Source organism: Sodiomyces alcalophilus (genome assembly GCF_042370955.1).
Source record: "Sodiomyces alcalophilus JCM 7366 unplaced genomic scaffold ACRALscaffold_11, whole genome shotgun sequence".
Taxonomy (NCBI): domain Eukaryota; kingdom Fungi; phylum Ascomycota; class Sordariomycetes; order Glomerellales; family Plectosphaerellaceae; genus Sodiomyces; species Sodiomyces alcalophilus.
In genome coordinates this window covers 207,054-229,247 of record NW_027263542.1, presented here as the reverse complement: position 1 = coordinate 229,247, position 22,194 = coordinate 207,054, and the positions used below count along the sequence as shown (strand labels likewise).

The window sequence follows — 22,194 nt, the reverse complement described above, 5'->3', positions numbered from 1 at the left end:
AGGTTGTCCGAGTGCCAAAGGGGACTGGAGTGATGGGAAGAAACGCTGCCTTAACCTACGATGCTACAGCGTATTTCTATGCCAGGGAAATGGATGAATTGCCACCGAGGTCTGTCGCCCGTCGCCTTACATGAACATCGTGATGCGAAAGGAGAGTTGGTGTTTTCCATGCACACATATCACGCCTCCTGGGACGTTAATGTCCGAATATTATATTACGACTTGTCGAATTTCCGATGCAGGTGATTTGGATCATCTGGAATGTTGGGCTTGTGGGTGAGGTTGCGGTTGGTCATGTGGTGGCACTCAGGGGCACGGGGCGAACAGGACATGGAATATCCAGCACATGATGGAGATGCAGACGATTGAGATTCGGCTTTAGGATAATGTGTTACTCTTGACTTCTAAGGGTCCCTCATTATTCATTCATACTGAATCACATCACCTATCAATACCGTCTTCTCTACCCGCGACTGATAGGACTCCTGTGACATGCAAGGCCGATCACTAAAGGATACCTTCTTCCCTCGTCGGTGTCCATCCCTGGACTCTCAAAATGGTAGAGAGCGAAACTGGGAGCCCGAAAGGGAGGGTGGCCAGGACTCCGGTGAGATTCAAGCGAGGCATCTCGCCCGAGTTCCAAGCGAGAGTTGAATGTTGGCTAAAGAAGTCAGTCGAGCAATGTCCGGGAACAACTCGCCATGCAAGTTTCTCACCGCGGAACTGAATGGAAAGAAGAACAATGAAGCAGGACACTAGCATCGTATAACACCATCACCAAAGATTCACTCTCGGTTTGTCTGACGCCGGCTGGAGCTCCCCGGCTTCGACTCGGACAAGACGAACCCGATTCGGCTGTTCCCGAGGAACGTGACGAACGGTATTGAACCACGTCTTGATCTAGTGGCTGTTTCTAGAGAATCGAATATCGACGAATCGAAGATTGACGGATAGTCTGACGTTCCAAGATGGTGTATGAAGGACCCTAGACATCACACTAACACCCTTTCCCGCAGAATACCACCCAATTATTCCCGCGGCACATGCCGACTGGGCCCGGGAATCCAACGAACGGACATCCGGCTCATCTTGTCCCCACTGGCTTGGACTCTTTAAAAACCTCGTCTTTCCATATTAGCGCTTCGCAGGGCTTCGGCAACCAACCTTCTAACAGAAGCCAAGAAGAACACCGCCTGGCTAGCTCAATCGGTAGAGCGTGAGACTCTTATATGCCCTCTAGGGTAGCAGAGATCACCATCTCAAGGTTGTGGGTTCGATCCCCACGTTAGGCTCAAATCCTGACGAGATTCGGTTCTTATTGTTGTGTGTGCTGTTTTTTTTTTTCTTCCTTTTTTTTTTTTTTTTTTTTTATTGCTAGACGCGCTCTCTCTCCTTAGCTACGAAGTACTTATTTAGTTACGTAGTGTGATTATATAATACCTAGATAATGTCATGCGCTACGGAAAACAAATTAATAAAAAGTAAAGGTACAGACAAATAAACAAAAAGGATTAGTAATAAACGCGAAAGAGGAAAAAAAGCAAAAAGAAAAAAAAAAAAAACACACACTGCGCCGTACGCGAATCGAACGCGTCTCAATTGCTAACACATGAGAATGGAAGGCAATTATCATAACCACTAGACCAACGGCGCTGGATCACAAGATGCACATTCGATCACCACATTCGCATTATTAACCCTGCAGCACATCATTGGACATGTCGTGTGGTTATGAACCAAACGCACACTCATGGCATTCCCTCCACTGGAATAATTTCCCTTTGGAGAAAGCCCAGCTTCACGCGCCGCTACCAAGTTGAGGTCTCAATGGTTAGGAACGTGGGACATGTCCAGGTCAAAACGTCACGGCGCGCAACACGGTACGAAGACTACGCAAATGAGTTATTCGGAAATGTCGGTTGGACTGGACAGATTATATTATCTATCTTGATACACGCCAGTCGCTATCTGATGTCATTTGTACTGTAACAGCTAACACGAACAAACGAAAGAATCGCTTAAGCGTCGTGGATGGCCTGGAGAATACCACCATAGGCGGGCTTCTTCTGGAAGTTCTCATCCCAGGCAAGAGCGGCGCCCTCACCCTCGAAGGTGTAGGGAATCCAAGAGTGCTTGTCGGAGATACCCTGCACGGCGTGTGAGCAGCATGCCTAACTAAACCCGCCGCCATAGGGCTGGCGACACGGGGAAGGACGGGAGGAAGGATAATCAAACATACCCAGAGAGTAATGCCAATGCAGCGGTCGTTGTTCATGCAAGAGGTGACGACGCGGTTGTACTGAGTAGCCTGCTCCTCAAGCTTCTCAGGGGTGGCAGGGGTGTTCATGCGGATATCAATCTCGGTGTACTCGACATCGACGCCCTTGTCGGTGAAGCGGCGGAGGGCGCTCTCGAGAACCTCAAGCGAGGGGGTGGGGTTGGACTGGGTGGGGGTGCTCTCGACGACAAGGTGGCCCTGGAGACCGACACCGTCGATGCGGGCGCCGTACGACCGGATCAGGTCGATGAGGTTGGCCGTCTCAATGGTCTTGACCTCGTCGTACTCGAGGTTGTAGTCGTTGTACCAGAGCTTGGCATCGGGGTCGGCCTCGGCCGCGAACTTGAAGGCAAGGGGAAGGAACGCCTCGCCGATGGTCTTGTAGAAGACCGACTCGCGCCAGCTGCCGTCCTCCTCGAGGGCTGTTTCTGTGTCAGTACATACGAAGGGGCGCACGAATAAAACAAAAGCAAAGTCAAGAAAACCCACCCTCGTTCACAACGTCCCAGTGCTTGCAGCGGCCCTTGTACCGGCCGGCAACGGTGTAGATGTGGCTGCGCATAATCTCAATCAGGGTGGCGTTGTCGTAGTTGCCGGCCTCGACCCAGGGGGCGAGCTGGCTGTGCCAGACGAGAGTGTGGCAGCGGAGGGAGAGGTCGTGCTCGAGCGCAAAGTTGACGTGGGCATCGGCCACCTCAAAGGTAAAGTTGCCGCGGCCGGGCTCGACCGACTCCCACTTGAGGGAGTTCTCGGGGGTGACGGCGCCAATCTCGAGGGGGTTGCGGATGATGGCCTCCTCGAGGGGCTCGTCGCCCCACCGGAGAGCCAGAGCAGTGCCGACGTGGCTCTTGCCCTTGGCCTTCATGGCAGCGTTGAGGCCAAGGCAGCTGCGAGTGCTGTTAGCATGGCCGAGCACAGAGAGAAGGTATCGGCCAAAGTGTAGTAGTGCGAGGAAGAACTCACGTAGGCGAGGCGGCCGCAGAGCCCGCGAGGGCCAGGGCAACAAGAGACGGGAGCTGCATGGTCAGGTAGTAAGAAACGATTTCTCCTTCTTCCTTTGATCTGGGACGTAAAATAAAAAGAGCGTACGGTCCGAGGCGGTGATGTTTTGATCCACGACTACCAGCTGCTGCTACAACGGAAACCTGTCAAGGCGGTAGCGGGACGATCCCTCGCTCATATATACGCCCACCGCTATCATGCCAAGCGAGGGAGCCCCGGTGAACCCCAGGGAGACCCAGCGAGACCCAGCGAAGCCCAAGAAGAACCCAAAGACCCAAGGCTGGTCATTTCGCTGTGCATCTTGGGGGCCCCGGTTGATGGGGAGCACTAACTAATCAGCCTGTTATCGCTCCATGCCGAATGGATCCCCAAACAGGAATGGCATGGCGAGAAAGTGGAGGACTACCGGCTGAATACAACAGAACGCCCCATGGGGCGCTGCCAGGGGCGCTGTTCTCCAGTGGAGTCTAGAAGGACCAGAGATCCATGTGCCTGACGAGAAAGACAGCTTCCACGGGGGTTCTATGGAAAGAGGAGAAGTTGGGGGGAGACATACGGAAAGGAGGCGAGGGGAAACCAATGCGGGATAGCGCTGGCGGACCGCATCATGCACCAAGACCAGCCTAACTATCCCATAATTTCCCATCTTTCCTCACCCCACTGTCATCCCTTGTCCTGGTCGTTTCTTGGCATTGAGCTTTACCCATGGCCCGGGTAATAGTGGGTTGTGTGATCCGTCCGTCCTGTGATATTACTTGGTAGTTTAGGCAAGCCCGGTTCCTGATACGACGCTGAACACGCAAAGACCACCAGGCACCATGCATGACGCGGTGGCTCGCGCAGAAGCGCACTTTTCCTTCGCCCCGTCTGCTCCGTCTGACCTGGAAAGGCGCCCAAAGTCGACGAGCACCGGTCTTCCGCCACCCCCTGCTCGGTCTTCCGGGTCTTCTCAAACCCTTCTAGGCTAGAATGATCCACTACATCCCCACAAGCCGAAATTAGCTGTACTTTCAAGGTATTTCGATGTACACAAGCATAAACAGAGCGAAACGCGTAAGGAAACAAGGAGGACCACCATAGTATGGTATATAGAGGAGAGTGTGTTCTTTTTATTTCCTTGTATTCGTACGAAGTAAGGAATCGGATATAAGAGATACGCGAGTCACGTGACTATATGACTAAGATAGTTATGTGACTAGTAAATTATATGATTATTATATATAACGCGTATTATAATAATATCAGATCACGTAGTAGGTCACGTGATATAATATTACGTGATACACTTTAAATTATAGGTCTACTTTAAATTTTTCATCTATATCGTAACCCTCCTCCTCCACCACCTTCACCTTTACCTTTAAACGCGTTACTCTACAGCTCTTACGGCAGCAGCAGCTCTTACGGCAGCAGCAGCTCTTACGGCAGCAGCAGCTCTTACGGCAGTAGAAGCTTTTATGGTAGTAGGTAGCGACGCTAGCCGTAGCAGCTGCCGCGCGTATACAACAAACACAATACTATGCTTTCGTGCTTTGGCATAGTGTTTTGGCGTGTTCTTCCTTGTACGAATACTCTTTCCTTTGTGGATGTTTGTGTACTTCGAAATACCTCCAAAATACACCTAATTTCGGGTTATGCAGGGTAGTGGATCATTCTAGCCTGAAAGGGTTTGAGAAGACCCGGAAGACCGAGCAGGGGGTGGCGGAAGACCGGTACTCAAAGTCGACATGGGAGGGTCTGTCATCTCGGGTACGGATCCGGCTAAGATGGGCGTTCCGCTCCACCAAGATCTCGGGCCAGCCGTTGCCATAGGTCGACGGAATATGCATTGCCCCTTTTTCCACATCTTGGTTAGCTCGTCGATGTAACCGAGATGCGGCTCTCATTGGACAAGACAACCGGAGCATAACAAACCATCAATGCTTCCTCGCCTTCTAGCGTTCTCTAGCGTTGCTTCGGCTTCCCCGCCTAGTCTGTTCGTTTCTCTATTCGGCGACGTTAGCAAGTGCTGGGGCTCCCCAGAAGTCAGTCTAGAAAGAAAAAAGAAAGAAAAGAAGGAACGGGATAGAACAACAGTGACCCTATTCGCGGACAAGAAGATGAAAAGATAAAGTCGGCATCGTCCAGCAATGCCTCCATGTTCGTACCCATTGCTGTTCAGCCGATGCCTCGCACATCGCCTGAACTATTTACACAACACAAAGCGCCCGTAGTATGTACAGAGAGATGAATGGAATATACGTTGTATACACATACACGTAAAAAGGCTAAACACCCTCGTCCCATCGTAATTCACCAATCTCGAGTCTCTTCGTCGCTAGTATAGCTGTGCAGCCCTGTTAGCAAGCGGATCCCGGACAGAAAGAGAATGACGCATGAACCACAACGTACCAAATTGAGCAGCCACATGACACCCAGCAAAATACCCATACGGACCCGCACATCATTGACCGAGTATTGGCTGCCAACATCCCTGACAACTCGGGGGATACCGAAGCGTGGCCCGTATTCTGGCCCGCCGTCCGCATCCTTCTCGATGCCCTTGGGTTCGTGGCCCATCTCGACATGCTGGTCGTCGTTCGGGGTGGTCGTGTCGGTGAGCAGCTTGACAATGTGGACCGTTGCCGAGGCCACGCGGGAGCTGATCCACAGGAAGAATGGGACAATGAAGACCAAGTCCCTCCACCGGCCCCCGAAAAGGCTGCCGTCGTCGCCGCCGCCGAAGACCCCGAGTCGCAGGACGCCCTTGGTATCCGCGGCCAAGAAGATGTGGAAATGCAGTGTGAAGGTCTCGAGCGAGCAGCGACCGACCCAGCCCATGGCGCGCGACGTATACATGCGGACGCTGCCGGGTATGTTGCGCAGGGCCACGAAACAGAGAACGGGGAGGAACGAGGCGTACGGGTGCCACTCTGCGTACTCGTACGGATTTTCCATCTGATCCTTACATGCGAGCCAGAAAACGAACATGCCGACGACTCCGAAGAAGGCGGCCAGGTAGTGGAGGATCGGTGGAACGCGCACACTCTGCAGAGCCTGGTGGGCGACAGCCGTGGCCATACCGACAGCGACGATGAACGGGTCGAGGGTGATGCGGTATTCCCATTCAGCGACGTCCCAGTCTATCCCAAAGAGCGCTCGGAGAACGGCAAATGTCCAGCGTGGGAAGGGGGTGACGTGGACAAAGATGCAAACGAAAACCGCGGAAAGGACAATCTTGCTGGCAAGGAAAATGATACTAAAGTTGTACTTGGAACCGATTGCCATGGTCGCCCAGACGACGAGAAACCAGAAGCTCACGAGCGGGGCAGCGTAGTAAAACGTATACTGGGTGTTCATAACGTAGGGGAGAGCGCAGCTCAGGAGGTTAAGGCGAAGCAGGGTGGAAGCGACGCGGTGGAAGGAAAAATCCTTCGTCGTAAGGAAGTAGACGGTGTGGCCGTAGCCGGTCTGGAAGAGGTAGGCTGCGACGCAGAGCCGGAAGAAGACCTGGGTGCCAAAGGTCTGGGCGCCGGTCCAATGGTAGATGAGGACGAACAGCTGCATCCAGCCCTTCCACTCGTCGGTCTGTTCGCGCGACAAGAACGGACCCATCTCGGGTTCGGGGCGTCCATCTTCGGGGGGAGGGGCAGGGGGATGAGGGCGGGCGTGCGAGCGGCGCAACGAGAAGAGAGCGACCAAGAGGACCAGGCCGCAGAGCAGTCGAAACTCCCCGGGGATGTACTGCGGGGAGCCTTTGGCGAGCATCTGCGTGCGGTCAAAGTAGTGACAGCACAGCAAAGTGGCGACGAAGACGGCGACGTCAAAGTCGAGGAATTGCCGTCTTCGGTGGGAGGAGGAGGTCGAAGACGCCGGCCAGGCAGCGGCACCGCTCGGCCCCGACCTCCAGAGGGCGTCCGCCTCGACAGCAACCCAGACGGCGACGTAGAGGGCGCCGAGGGCGAGGAGCAGCTGCTGAATAACTGGTTTGCGACCGTAGTCGGTGCAGCAGGTGCGGTCGTGAGGGTAGCCGTCCATGGCGTCGAGCTTGGCATTGCAGCGCAGGTTGAGGAGAATAGTGGCCTTGATCTCGGCGACGGAATCGATGACATGGAAACCGGTGTTATCGCGGTCGGCTATGGTCTCGGGCTGGCCGTGCGACAGGGCCGGAAAGCTCCAGAGCACGCTGAGGCGGTGGTGATGCTCGGTGCCGGCAAGGTATTCGTTGTACGACTCGAGCTCGCCGACCTGGAGGGCCTCGGGCGTCTTGCGCTTCTCGGGGAGCTCGTCGTACCACGGCGGGTGGACGGGGGCGATGAAGACCTCGTTCCCAGTACCGTCGACGGGGTGGATCGGGCGAGCGCGGGTCCCAAACCTGGGGAGATGGCGGTGGCCGATCAGGTCGGTGACGTTGTCGATGGCGGCGGTGAACTTGCGGTATCCTTCTTCCTCCAGGTTGTGAAGGGCGAACCAGCTGCCAACGCCGAGCATGATGATGGCGGCGCTTTTCTGGTCCCTGACGGGGACGGCGGGCTTGAAACGTTCCGCGCGGTAGGTGTCAAGTTCGGGAGTGAGGTTCGTTTCCGTTTCGCCCGAGTCGAGATACGGGTTCCATATCTGGACCAGGCGGACGCCTTTGATGGTCATGTCGTAGTGGGAATGGGCGGTGGCATTCTGGCGAGCTTCTTCGGCGGCCACACTGTCCAGCTGAGGCCGGGGACAATTCTGGTCAGCGGGGGCAAGCAGATGGATGGGGTCCTGGGGAGTGTGAATAAGGGGGAAGAGGGAACGTACCAGGCGAGCCATGGCCCAAAAGACCTGACGGGTAGTCGAATCGCCCGAAAAGACCATGTGACGACCGTCCATGCATCGCCTAATGTCGTCGGGGCTGTACTTGCGTAGCATACAGCCGTCGGGCTGCCAGTTCTTGTAAGGTGCCCGGTCTCCATGCTCGCTGGGAGGGTCGAGCCAGCTCCCCCTCCGGAGCAGGGCGCCGCATCGGTAAGGGTCGGCCGTGATGCCGAGATAGTTGATGGAGGCGGCGGCGAGGAGAACGGCGGCAAAGACCAGGGAGGTCAACCAGGCTGCCCTCTCGGGGACGGCGGGCATTGGCGGCAGCTTCATTGAGGGGCGAGCGAAAGGCTGGCACGAGGCCGAGACTGAGCGGGCGGGAGCATGAAAATGAAGAGAGAGAAGAGTGGCAGTTTGCGGAATGTGAGGTACGGGGTTAAGCAGTTGATCGACCTCCCCAATTCGTGAGTGCGGGGACGAAGAAGAAAATGAGTAGGAGAGAGAATGAAAGGAGGAAACAGCGATGGTGATGAGACCATCAGGGTTGCTATTGCTAGTGTTACTACCTTGCCAGAAAGTAAAGGTACCTTGACGCACAGAACATTCGGTACTTTGGACAGGTTCAAGCTGCTACATCTTAATCTTATGTCTATTTGCGAGAAGATTATTAATGAAGAAATGAAAAACTGGGCTAAAGCACAAGGAGACACAATACGCTACTTAAGGCATACATAGGTAGTCAGAGCCGACCATGCTGATATACCTAGAGACGGTGGTGGTAGCATCTATTCTTCGTGTTCAGATGTCTTATACGGGTACTCCTAGCCAGGTACCTATACATACACTGTACGAAGTCGTAGTGTGCGTTGTGTGTACATAGTGTATTAGATAGAATCCAGTCGAGGATAAGGAGACTTTGATTATAAGCAGGGGATGAGATGAGGATAAGCCTAGGCGTGACGAATAGAGGATCAGATGAATTAGAGAGATCCCACTTATATTCACAATACACAGTCTTATTGGTTGATCTACAGAAGAGCCCCTGAGATCGTCATATGAGTAAGCGACGTGGTAAGGACTGGACAGTATGAAGTATTCGTATACAACGTACGTTCTAAGCTTTACGGAGGATAAATACACAAGATGGACAGTAGCCATGGTCGAAAATTTGCTGGAACTAGGTAGGGACGTGCAAAAACGAATAACTACAAAGTCAATGAATTCAAGTCAGTATGCCTTCAGGACGAACCTATAATAATTTTGCGATGGTTGTGTAAGAAGATGAAATGACGATCGTCTCACCATTAATTTAGATTACCTAATGATGTATCCAGAACACATAAACGACTTAGCGCCCGGTCATCGGCACCGACGCTTTGGTCCCACAGTGCCGGCGCCGGTATAGCGGGGACCCGTCATGTCACTAAACTTGGGTACATTCAATGACCTCATTTCCCGCCACAGCTCATCGTTCCGGCCAACTGCCCTCGGAGGACGACTAGGACGTTTTATCGCCTGATACTTTGAGTGTACCGCGAAGGTACTTTATAAATGCCAGCACTTTAGTATCGGCGTTATAAAGCGTAACATAACTACCTTAACATTATATCACAGTGGTACGTCATCCTGCGTAACCTCTGTACACTTACAGTCGCCATAATGTACTCCGCCGCTAGTATAGAACTTCCTATTCCGGTCTATAAGGGATCAGGGTCCCGTCCACCATGCGTCACGGACTGACTGATGACGTTGATCGGGATTACAACGAAGCTCAAGGACGGACAGACCGTATAAATGTTTCCATGTCCCGTGTTCCGTTTCATTACCTCTTCTGGTGGTTTTCTTATTATACATCCACACGAATATCGTCCTAATATCTTAGCTTAATAGAGCCACATCCGACATCCCTTGTCTTACATGCGAATATAGATGCCTAGGATATCGAACACACGATATTAAACCACGGCCATCAGATTCCACTTCAGCTTCCTTGTCGCGATGCCAGTGGGTCTCACCCGCTCTAACTTACCCGAAGAGCTATATTAGCACACGTATGCTGATCCTGTGCCACAGCAATACCGAGGGGGCCGTTATCGCGGAGGACGTCGGCTCGCCACAGGCGGCATAGTCGGCATCGCCATCGCCGGCCTAGTCGTTCTTCTTTTCGCATTTTTCTGTCTCTACTGCTGCTGCTTCCGAAAGCGTCGCGCCAAGCGCAAGGGCATCCCCCACCAACCACCTCGTCGCCGCAGCGGCCTCTCCGGTATGCTCGGTCGCATTATGCCCGGGAGGAAACCGCGACGACAGCAATACTACGCCGACATGGAACAGAATCAACAGACCGGCTATGCGCAACAACCTCACCAGGGTTATAATCCGGGGTACGGAAATCCCGTGGGCGGTGTAGGTGGCCACTCGTATGGCCCTGGCTATCAAACTGGCGGTCACTCGTACGACTACGGACGTGATCAGGATGCGGGTGTGACAGCACCTCCGCCGGCCTACAAGTGACGACCGTGGCGCAGCTGAGACTTGGGTCTTCCTATGGTAAAAGAACAGTCGGTTGTTATCCCTGTTCACGATTATAAACTCATAATCGACACGGGGAGAAGACGAAAGGAATCAAAGGATCGCCGATAGATACCAAGTTCGACTTTGATATTATAAGTCAGTCTCATTTCTGTTTAATGTGAACGTGATGGCCCTCGAGAAGCTCATCAACGTGTCGTCCACTAATCACGAGGACATGTCAGGTGGAAGGCCGGCCGAGAAGTCTTCGCAATATCTTGTAAGACAGACCCATGTGTGTCCGGCACCCATTGACTTATTCGTATATTAAACTAAGAACAGACCCATTACGCTTGAGAACTGTGACTATGACATTCAATTTCATACGCGTCGATCACACCAATATTACATCTCGCCCATAGTCCCGAACGGGCAAATCGTCAACCATAGCCCGAGGGCTTCCCCTGTATCTCGTCATGACCCATTCCTCCATCGTCAACACCAGCCTCCCAATCCTCTCCCACTGCTCTCCCTGAGCACCCGATTTTGCCCCCACCCTCCTCAAGATCAAGAATCTCGCCCTCCCATCCCACACATACGGTACCATCCCCGCGAAGAGCAACACCGACATCAGCTCCCCGCTCGCGTGACCTTCCCTCAGTTCCCGCTCTGAAAGCGGCACTGAAAGACGCACCTCCACCTCCTTTCCCATGAGACGTCTCCATTCCCAGTCGTTTCTCGAGGGCATCAGATGCAAGTGTCTTAGCACGAGGGGCCTCTTGATCGTCAGAAGCCACTTCTTGTCAGGATCGATAGGAAACGTCTTGAGGGAGACTGAGCCCGACAAAAGAGTTGAGTATGTGTTATCGTCACTGTGAAGAACCACGGTGGCAGAGTAGAGGAGGTCCATGCCCCGAACCCAGTCGGGGGACGTCATGAAGCTGAAGAAGTCAATATGCGCACTGTCGCCCATGTCCTTGTCATCATCGTCATCATCGTCATGACCGTCAGAGCCACTATGTTGGAGATTTGTATTGTTCCTCGTCTCGTTTTCGTGACTATTGTCTGTATTGTCGTTGTTAAAATCGACCCGGCCACCCCAGCCGATCCAACTCCACGACGGAAACTGAGACCGTCGCGGGCAGTTGGCGACGTACAGCGCCGACCCAGGTTCCGTCGGTTTCCCAACGTGAAACCAGACCGAGAGTGACATGGCAAAGCTGTGTTGCAAACTCGGCTTCCCGTCAGCAAACGTGCCGGTCCAGACCGGGATACCAAGGATAAGAGAGAGGCTTGGTCACTCCTGGAGTACCGAGCCGAGATGCCGAGGAACGCATTCAACGAGTCGCTTTCAAATCTTAGCTCCCGCGCCGTGAAGGCCCGAATGTGGCCGTCGAGTGCTTTAATTCGGCTTCTGACGTCGTTGGCCGTATCTTCGTCTCCGTCCTCTGACTGGAAGCCGTACTGGAGCTCAGGGGTCCGGTGCATGTCACCACGGAAGACGCCCGAGAGCATGTAGTCCGCGAAGCACCAGGCGTCGCTGTTTCTGGCCGGCGCGTGTAGCGTCGGGAGCGGGAGCTTGACGGATTCGTGTACTGCCATGCCCCGGCATTCCCAGTATACCTGCTCCGGAGTGACCACCAAGCATCGCCGGGAGAGGACGCCTTCCTGGTACGTCCAGCCGCGCGCTGCCCACTCCGAGTTGCGGATTGTGACGCGAGGATCCTGCATTGTCGAGACGAGTGTGATTTTCCCGGGCATCTTTCCCGGTGGCAGCGGCTTCTTGGGCCTGCTTGGGCTGACGACGGAGTCGCTGCCCCGTGTGACGGGCGGCAGAGGTTCGTTATCTGGAATGGGAACGCCTGCTCTCTCCGCGGCCTGACGCTGGAGGTAGGGTACCAGCTCGGGAAGGGTAATGCCGATGCGGCGAGCGAGCTCTTGCTGCTTTCCCATAAACTCGTCAAAGGGGATGCCGAAATGATCCGCCGAGTCTTCGTAAAAGTCCAAGTGATCGGCCGGAATACCGTACTTGGCTGCTCGCGCGGGTCCTTCTCCGGCAGCCATGAACTCGTCGAGCAGAAAATGCATGGTGTTGTTGAGGCCGTGGCGATAATTATCAAGCCACATGGTGTGGCCTTGGGTTTCCGCTTCGTATTCTGCTTCTGGGACGTTCAGGAGTTCCAGATAAACGTCGTCCGAGCTGAGCGTCCCTCCAGGTAGGTTCACATGAGGTGGTCTGAACGCATCAAGCTCGACCCTATGCTGCCGCTTCCGAGGCGTCCTTGCTATGCCGGGTAGTCCCGCTCGTGCGTCCCCAGCAGCGTTGACGATGGTGAGCTCGGCACCCTCGTAGATGGCGTCCATTCTCGAGCACATATACTTCTTCTCCTCCTCGTTGGTTTGGTCTATGCACAACCGGTCGACCCACAGGTACTTCTCCCCCATCATGACCGTAAGGGCGACAGCATCTTTTATGGTCTGCGGCCACTTCTCTTCGTAGTCACCCCAGCGGTAGCTCAATGCAAAGTACTTCTCCCTCCAGGATATCGTCTCCACCGTGACGGGCCTCTTCAGGCAGTTTATGGCCTTGAACCCACGAACGGTCTCGCTCGGTGGCTTCCGAGGCGTGCAGAGCGACCCGTGCGACCCCTCGCAGGTGAACCGCCAGTAGCCAAATTCGTCAATGTCCGCCTTGGGCTCGAGTGCTCCCGGGAGGATGAGCCTCTTGCCGTCTTCATCCGCCACCGCCTGCGTAAGGCGGTAGATGGACCCCTTCCGTGGCAGTCCCGTCTCCAGCCACCGCAGTGGAAGCCCGGTCTTGGGGATGCCGTCCAATTCAGGAACGACCGTCAGAAACACGTTGTACTCCAGCTCGCCCCAGTCCCGACGCTTGGCCATCCGTCCCCTGGCGTTCCGCCTCGGTGGCTCGAACAAGGGCGTCTCGCTACTGCAGACCGCTAGCACTTTGAACGGCTGTCCCTTGCCGGGGTCGTCGACGTGGTGCTTGAACAGATCGCAGAGCTTGCAGCCGCGGTTTTCGGCAAGCCGCTTCCCCGAGCGATGCGACAAAGTAGAAATCGCGGAGGTAGACTGTGCCATTGGGAGAGCGGCAGGAGACTAGTTTCCGGGTATTCTTCCCGCGACGGGCTTCCTCGTAGAGGTCGTGGGCTCTGGCGAAAGCTGTTTCGAGATTGAGACCCGAGCAGTCCCGGCAGCGTCCGTCATCGGACAGAGTTGTGACGGAGGACAGGGGTTGGTTGAAATCGAACGCGTGCTGCCTGGAAGAGAAACCCCTGAAAGTCATTCTGCAAAGTGCAATCTCGTTGTTGGTGTTCAGCAAATTCGTATTCGGCTTAAAGGGGGGAAGAGTAGAAAAGAAAACAAAAAGACGAGGCTTCGGAGCAGATTAGCGACAGAAACTTGTCTTTATCAGAATCCATTTGTATTTTTCCATTTCAAGGAGCTGTTGAGCTGAAGCTGAACATTGCCTCTGATGGACTGAATAGGAGGCATCCTTCGCTTGTTCCGCCCAATCAAGTATATCCGGAGACGCCTCAGCGGTTCCATTCGTTTGACTGCGACCACCGCCACTGCAGGTTAAACACCTCGACGCCAGGGGCTGTGCAAGTCTCGTCATCGACGCCAAACGTGGGGTGGGATCGGGCACCGCGCCATGTTGCTATCCTGTTGGACACCTATGTGGCTCCGGTGCACGTCAGATAACGCTGCGTTAGGCGCCGAGAATTCGTAATAAGATGATCGATCCTCGACCGAGTTGCCGCTGTTAAATCCTGTTTTTCTCACATGCATGCATCGGCTACCTATTTGCTTGTCAACACTCCAATCCACCGACTACAGCCCCTCAACTCCTGTTCTTTCAATTCTTTCAACCGTATTATTTCGTCATGTCGTCAAACGCTGCATGAGACAGCCAAGTCCCTCAGTCGCGACCAGATATGCCAAGGCCTCCTCAACGTGAATCGACGGTGACATTGTCCAAGTCCCTCATTCGGAGTTTGACAAACTTGCCTAGCTCCGTCGATCCATCGGTCCGCACACAGCCTTCATCCATATCCGACAGAAACCTGTCAATGTATTCCCCTGCAGCCGAGAGATGAAGAATATGTGCAATGGCGCGGTGTACTGCTAGGAGCCTACTCGAAGGCGGGTCAATGTTGCGGTCAGGGCTCAGGAGGAGCGTACGAGTGACCGGAAAAAGGGGGCTCGTTAGAGACGCGTGTTCGAACGTTTCGATCCTGTAAGTATGTGGCGGGGAGTCGGGGACCGGAGTGAAGAATGTCAGAAACTCCCCAAACGTGCGGTGGTGGTCCAAGGCGAGGGATAGTGTATTGAATGGCCGGTCAATCTCTACACCTTCGATTAAACGCGCGACACCAATATCAAACATATTGAGAATCGCAAGGGCAGCTTGTCTTGACTGAATTCAATATTCAGGTCAGTCTCAAGGTTCAACGCAACTCTAGGAAAATAAGGAGACGTACTTCTGAATTGGCTTGAGGGCGGACAAGAGAATGAGGTATGATATGCGCGACTTCGAGATATGCGAATGGGCCGGACAGCGCGTTGCCGTCGTCATCTTTGGGATTAGGCTCGCGGCCACGATTTACGCGCTTTCTGGCTTCCCGGACGTCGAAAGCGCGCGATATCACGCATCTATGACGGTCACGGACAAGGGAGGTGCCTCGTAAGGCCGCAAGCCTGGTCGGTGTCGTGGTGAATTCTTGATCACGTCCTTGAACCATAAGAACCGCTGAGTGATAAGCCGGCGATGGCTGAGGGGTCTTGAGCGTTGAAGCCCGAACTGCACCAGAAACCTTTAGTAATGTTGAACATGGTACTGCGGATAGGCTTGGGCAAAACCCAGAAGAACCAAATGGGCTGGACCCACATATAAAGCTGTAGCCTAATAGGGGTGTCCCAGGTAGGCCCAGGGGCTCGGATAGGCGTACCTAATTAAGCCGTTAAGTATAAACAGATCTTAACGGGTACCCGGCAGAGCCTAGACGTTAAATTAGGCCGCCTATATAAACCCACTGCGTTTATATAGGCTTTGTTAGGCGACCTGATTAAGCCACTAGGTTCTACTAGGTACCTATTAGGAACTATTTATATTCAACGGCTCTATTAGGTACGCCTATTAGAGCCCCTGGGCCTAACTAGGGCTTAGATAAGCAGGGAGGCGATAAGCAGGGAGGCGATAAGCAGGGAGGCGATAAGCAGGGAGGCGATAAGCAGGGAGGCGGTAATAGTTAGCAGGGCGCCGAATAAAGCAAACCCCTCGCGCTACTAAGGGGATAGGGCACGATCTTCTATTATAGCTCACCTCTTACCTTATATTCGGGCTTATATTTAGTATACGATAATAGATTTTATTATTACGATAATACGATTAGTTATAATATAATAGAGTATACCTAATTAAAGAACTATTCTGTTATACCTATAGGAGATATCTTAGAGGGTATGCCTGATTTATTATATTATTGCCTATATCTACTATCAGAACGTCGTTCGAGCTATCTTTCTTTTCCCTGACTCTCCTTCCTATAACTATCCTGCTCCTTTTCTTTAGTTATAGAGCATCGCTATCACCACCGCCTTTTATTCTGTTTACCGTACCGCCGCTATTATACCTAAATTTATAGGAAGTAAGTTATCCCTTATACTCCCTAATATCTTTATTATACTAATCTTATTACGTAGAACGTAAGGCAGACTCCGAATATTCGGAGAACCCCTACACAAAGCGAGCCCGAGAGTAGCGGGACCGTATAGATCCTAATACTAGGGCGATCTTTAATATTAAACACAAATAGACTTCAAAGAAGTCCCGCCGCATTACGCAGTTCAAAAACTCTACGGAGTATAAAAACGTATCCGAGGAGGAGCAGAAGGCCTAGTTAGCCGTATTTAAGCAGTAACTGGATAATAAACGGTACGTATATATATAATACTCGATACAGTAATTAATACAGTAATTAATACAGTAATTAATACAGTAATTAAAAACTAACGATATCTAGTAATACCGAGGTGGCGGTAGAGGAGGCCAGACAGGCTAATAAATCCGAAGCCGCCTAAGAAGACGCTAAGTCTAACGACGAGGGCGATAAACGTGACGTTAAAGTCAAAACCAGAAACAATAAGCTCTGGTATAATAGAATAGAGGCCGCCCTGCCGTTTAAGTATTTTATAGTCTGGGTTATAAAGAAGGAATTCTACGACTATAAGAAAGATATCGAGGAGGGACTAGTTAACGAGTCCGTTATTATAGAGTGGCTATATAGCCTTCTGGATAAATTTAAGATTCCGTATAACGGCGGCCTAGAACTAATTATCGCGCTTCTACACGGTTAGTATAACGAGTTTACTGGTAAGGCAAAAGCGCCCTCTAACCTTCGGCTCTAGTTCGGGGTAAGTGATCTATTTATCCCTTAGTATTAGGAGTATACTAATATTAATAGGCTACTGCCGAGTCCGGATCTAAATAGGCTTAGGCCACTTACTTCGCCGAGGGTATATATAAGCTATACTATAAGGTACTAGCGTGCGAGCTAGGGGCGCTTAATTATCAGGGGCCCCCTATCGATATTAAAGATATCACGACCGATTTCGAGAAAGTTATAATTCGCTGTATTACTCGGCTTAATAACCGGGCTATTTTCCCCCGCTAGAAGCGTAAAAGGTGTGTTATAAGCTCCTATACTAAAGTCGAATAATTAACTAATAGTACTAGGGCTAATATAGTTTATCGGCCTATCGGTCTCGGCTTATTAACGGACTATACGGTGCCCCGCCTTCGTAAAAAGGCCACCTTTAATCTGCCTCTTCTATACTAGAAGAAGTAAATTCGGTTTATCAGGGATTTCGTGAACCGTTATCGACGCTCCTATAAGTTTAAGTACTATATTAATTACTGTATTCTTTAATTACTAATATATCTATATTTAGCGGTTCTGTTAGATAGTCAGGATCTTAAAACCGCCTCGTCTAGTATTACTATCTAGCAGGCGCGTGACTTCCTCCGCGGCTTAGTAGAGGCAGATTTGGCGAAGGATTTTATCGCCTCTAAGGATAAGTAATAGGATAGTGAGAGTTTATACAGGGTAGTAGTAGGCGGTGCAATAGTATTATGATGTTTTCCGCTCCTAAAATTATAATTAGCTCGTGATATACGTCCTTATATTAACCTTACTTATACTCGTTATATTATTATATATTAAAGTAAGAATAGTATAAGTATTCCTTAATTAAATATTATTATCGCTTTATTATAGTCTATTATAAGATATCTTAATAATAATATCTTTAGTACTTATATACTATTTAATTTAGATAATTATAACTAAGTTAACTACTATCTATAAAAAGAGTTATAGTATATTATACTTTTAAGGCTTTATTAGTATATTAATATATACTATAATATAACTAAACGTAGTATTACTTTGCTTTTTTAGGTTTTAAGAATTTACTCTAGGTGTATAATACTGTATTATTAATTATAAGATATAGATATCTATATAAGCTAGACTATATATAGCTTTACTTTTATTTATACTATACTATATACTATATATTCCAATATATTTTAACTAGCTAACTATTTTATATATTTAGTCCTAGATTATAGAATTATAAATAATATATAATTAGTATTAATAGAAGCCTATAAGTGTTCCTATAAGACTTATAGGTATATTTTTATTAGAGTATAAGGAATATAAGTAATAAGTAAAGTAGGTATAACCGTATAAGTTTACTTAATACTAATATCCTAGAATATATATTATATTTATAAGAGTCTACTAGTAATACTTATATATAGAATATTCTCTAAGGTAGATATATATAATTAACTCTATATTAATTACGTAATATAAGATAGTACCTTATTTATAATATAATACAATGCCTAGATAGCTAGTTTAGCTTAGCTAGGCAAGAATAGTATACTTAAAAATAATATAAATAGATCGTCTAACGTATATAATCTTATATATTTTAGATCTAATTCTTATTTTACTTTAAGGCTTACCTTATTATGTAGTATATTATACTATATATATATAATAATATAGTATAATCCTAATTATTACTGATTCTATTTTATAAGTTAAAAGCTATTTAGTATACTATATATATATAACTATAATATATATATATATGTATATGTATATAGATTATAACTTTATATTATATTACTTAATATATAATACTAAGGTATCTTATAGGTATATAATCTTAATTATATAAACTATATTAAGCTTATATATTATTATAATATGATATTATATATAAGTTAAAGTATAACATATATACTAGAGTATATTTATATATATTATATATTTAGTGTATTCTTATATAATAGCTAAAATATATTTATAATATATAATACTTTTTATATATCTTAGCTAATAACCTAAACGCAGTATTTATATCTTATAAGATATTATACTATATAAGATATATATTCTTAAATATTCTAGATAGTATAGTCTATAAGTTACTACTTTATCTTTCCCCTCTTAGTTTTAATATTATATATAGAATTTTATATAAAATTTATAAGTTCTATATTATATAGTATTTCTATAAAGCCTTTTTATCTAGCCTTAGACGTAATTTTTCTTTAGAAAAGGAATAACCCTAGATATCTAATTAAGCAGCCTAAATAGGTATAGATATAGTAATAATAATATAGTATTTTTATATTATATAAAAAGTTTCTATAACTAAGTCTATATCTTTTAGTATTTATATAAAACTAGTATTATATTAAATTTACTATTCTATCCATTAAGTTAATTATAAACACTTATTTATTTAATAAAAGATATTTTAAAAGTCAAAATACTATATTATATAGACGATTACTAACTTATATTTACCTAGTATATTCGTATAAACTAATATATCCTTAATTTCTAAGCCGATAAGCCGTTACCCGCCGCCCTAACCTTATCGATACCTGTATCCTATCTCTGCCTTAGCTACTCGGTGATTGGAGACGGAATTAAGATATCGGGGGAGAGCTAGGAGGTATAGATCCTAGCTATGTATGCTACGAGCCTTACGACTCTTAAGAGTCTTACCCCTGCTATTATTACTCCTATTGCCTTTACTGCCCTTATTAGCCCTATAGCCTTACTATATGGATCACGGATAAGGCGTCTAACTAAGGCTCGGTTATTACCCTATCCGCTACGTCGTAATTAAGAGGGCGTTAACTAGTTAGAAGACTTAGTAGCTTAGGCGAATCCTCGACTAACTATAAGTGGAATAATTCTGACCTAATATTACCCGGGGTATATGTGTGCTAAAATAGTTATCGAAGGTTATCCTGATTATCCTTATTCGGATCGTTATCTTTATACTCCTACGGAATTAGTCTCTCGGGTACTATTAGATCCTTATACTAGGTTATTAGAATCAGAGCTACAGCGGTAATCTTAGGTATAAGCCTGGATCGTTAAGGTGCATAAACCCGCTTTATAAAGCTCTATACTCGTTCGATATCAACGGCCAAGGGAGGAATATAAAATAGATCCTTCGCTAGGGCGGCGAAGCCTCGATACGAGCTCTCGTTCCGTCTCTAGAACTCCGTAATCGTCTCTATAGGCCGTTTCCCTATTATATATATTAGTAATTAAAAGTGCAGTAATTAATACAGTAATTAATATAGTAATTAATATAGTAATTAATATAGTAATAAAAAAAAACGGAATCACTTACATAACGCTAAGAATTCTCTTACTTTTACACGAATACGGTTATTATCCGAATTTAGTGCCGGCCTCTAGTATATCCTTTAGTACTTCGTAAGTGCTTACTTTAACGGATAAGTCAAGTAGGGTAGTTAACTTACTCGCGTAGGGCTAACTAGTAACGTACTAACAGAAAAGCCAAGACGCTCCCTGTTCGCGCGATTTATCGCCTTATCGTTCTCCCGATTATACTCTTTATAGTATAGCGTGTATATTATTATTAGGAAGCGAATAGCCTATCGCTAGGGGTCGTAATTAGCAGGTGCCTCGAAGAACCTCCCTTAATCCGCAAAGCGCTAGTTATCTTTACCCTTTAAGATAGGGTATAAAAGACTAATAACAGAGTAAAGGTCGATATTGTTTTCGCTCTATATAAAACCGATATACTTAGCTAGCTTCTCCTTTATAAGCTTAATACCCTCGCGGAGTTTTATTACCTAATTATCGCTATAATTTTCCTCGAGGAGACCGTCAACGCGAGTTAGCCACCTATTTAATACGATATAGGTCTCGGTCAAGTTCTAGACCATTCTAATCGACTAGGAACCTATATTATTTATAAGCTAAGTAAAGAATTTCGTGATATCGATAATAAACCCGATCTAAGTCCACTCCTTTTCGGTAAGCTATCGAAATCCCTCGGATTCATCTATAATGCCGATATATTCGTGGATAATAGCGCGAAGGCGCCACGCCCGCTTAAGTATTAGACAGGTTAAACTCTATCGGGTCCTAATATCTTAAACTAACTGCACGGTGTCTTCCCGGCCTATAATCTATTACTATAATTATTTAAAGGCGTGCCTTCGTTTAGGTAAGCGATTAATATATACTACGAGCTTCCTAACCTTTTATTATATTAATAATATATAAGTAATATACCGAATATAAATATTACTTACTATTTTAATATAGTTAAATCCGTGTCTAACTATATCGTCGTTATCGTCTTCGCCTAGTCCGAGGCAACTTAAGAGGTCTTTTAACGTAAGTTAGATAATATAAGAGATACACCGAATATACTAAATCCTGCTACTACTCTATATCGTGAAGTCACTAAAGGAAGGCGAGGTATCGCCGTCTTATATTATTAGGCCACGAATAGTCTCCTTAATTCGATTTACGTTAAATAGACCGCTATTATCCGAGGTTATTATTCGGACTTAAGACTAGAGTTTATACTTTTATAGGCATTCCCCGACCAGGGTACTTAACCTAATCTTAGTATTATCGCCTTAGACGTCGACGATATCAAGGAGTAGCTACCGGCGGTTCTATTTCTCGTTAATCCAGTGCACTATAATACTAAGCAAATTAAAGTTTATAAACGGGGTTAACTAGTAGTCGATTATTAACGCTATATACACCTACGGGGGGATTTACCGAAGCTATTCGGAGATAACCTCGCCGGTATAGGTCCTGAACTAACGTGTAAGAGTACTAGCGTGTAGAATCTAGGCGGCGAAACCGGGATATAGCTATTCCACGAAGAACTTGAATCCCGGGGCTATGGTTATATTAAAGGATAAGGTATATATAGTAACTATTATAATAAGACCTAGCTAGGCGTTAGTGAATCTAGTACTAGCGATATTATCGAACTTTACTTTATTAGTTTGATTACTATATCGAGTACTGTATTTTTAGAGACCTATATTTGCCCGATTCCGCTCCCTATATAGGGCCCTATTTTACACTACTACCCTGTATGCCTCTAATCTAAGGTGCCTAGTCGCCGTAGTAGTGCTACTCGATCGTCTAGGCGGGAGGTTCGGATACTTTAGGTATATATAATAACCCCTATAGATTAGGCGAGGTGTTCCAACCCGTCTTTTAGCGCTAATAAAA

At 48.0% G+C, this 22,194-nt stretch overlaps 5 protein-coding genes and 2 non-coding genes across 7 annotated transcripts; 2 read left to right on the top strand and 5 right to left on the bottom strand.

The window, feature by feature from the left end:
- Nucleotides 1-1,191: 1,191 nt before the first annotated feature.
- On the top strand, nt 1,192-1,292 carry ACRALDRAFT_t304. Its single transcript has one exon. It is a non-coding gene; the product is annotated as a tRNA-Lys (tRNA).
- Nucleotides 1,293-1,569: 277 nt separating this feature from the next.
- On the bottom strand, nt 1,570-1,653 carry ACRALDRAFT_t296. Its single transcript has one exon. It is a non-coding gene; the product is annotated as a tRNA-Gly (tRNA).
- A 365-nt stretch (nt 1,654-2,018) lies between these two features.
- On the bottom strand, nt 2,019-3,143 carry ACRALDRAFT_1037642 (glycoside hydrolase family 10 protein; the record flags this gene model as incomplete). Its single annotated transcript, XM_071015066.1, has 3 exons — nt 2,019-2,147; nt 2,240-2,700; nt 2,768-3,143. The coding sequence occupies 3 exons, from the start codon at nt 3,141-3,143 to the stop codon at nt 2,019-2,021; spliced, it is 966 nt and encodes a 321-aa protein (XP_070870858.1).
- A 1,706-nt stretch (nt 3,144-4,849) lies between these two features.
- On the bottom strand, nt 4,850-8,517 carry ACRALDRAFT_2128536 (uncharacterized protein). The gene is made up of 4 exons (XM_071023964.1): nt 8,054-8,517; nt 5,672-7,966; nt 5,195-5,606; nt 4,850-5,114 (listed from the first exon to the last, which is right to left on the bottom strand). The coding sequence occupies exons 1-3, from the start codon at nt 8,381-8,383 to the stop codon at nt 5,598-5,600; spliced, it is 2,634 nt and encodes an 877-aa protein (XP_070870857.1). The 5' UTR covers nt 8,384-8,517; the 3' UTR covers nt 4,850-5,114; nt 5,195-5,597.
- A 1,367-nt stretch (nt 8,518-9,884) lies between these two features.
- Nucleotides 9,885-11,012, top strand: ACRALDRAFT_1066310 (uncharacterized protein). Its single transcript, XM_071017322.1, has 2 exons — nt 9,885-10,054; nt 10,124-11,012. Exons 1-2 carry the CDS (start codon nt 10,049-10,051, stop codon nt 10,559-10,561), a joined length of 444 nt encoding a protein of 147 aa, XP_070870856.1. The 5' UTR covers nt 9,885-10,048; the 3' UTR covers nt 10,562-11,012.
- On the bottom strand, nt 10,886-13,657 carry ACRALDRAFT_2030492 (uncharacterized protein; the record flags this gene model as incomplete). The annotated part of the gene is made up of 3 exons (XM_071020662.1): nt 10,886-10,924; nt 11,253-11,574; nt 11,871-13,657. 3 exons carry the CDS (start codon nt 13,655-13,657, stop codon nt 10,886-10,888), a joined length of 2,148 nt encoding a protein of 715 aa, XP_070870855.1.
- An 871-nt stretch (nt 13,658-14,528) lies between these two features.
- On the bottom strand, nt 14,529-15,381 carry ACRALDRAFT_2114713 (uncharacterized protein; the record flags this gene model as incomplete). Its single annotated transcript, XM_071023698.1, has 2 exons — nt 14,529-14,996; nt 15,061-15,381. Coding segments are annotated over 2 exons (789 nt in total), but the record flags the coding sequence as incomplete, so codon positions are not given.
- Between the last annotated feature and the right edge of the window lie 6,813 nt (nt 15,382-22,194).

Coding starts and splice junctions, on each gene's coding strand:
- ACRALDRAFT_2128536 (XM_071023964.1), bottom strand. CDS start 8,383: ATGAAGCTGCCGCCAATGCCCGCCGTCCCCGAGAGGGCAGCCTGGTTG. Junction 7,967..8,053: donor TTTGGGCCATGGCTCGCCTG/GTACGTTCCCTC, acceptor CCCCGGCCTCAG/CTGGACAGTGTGGCCGCCGA.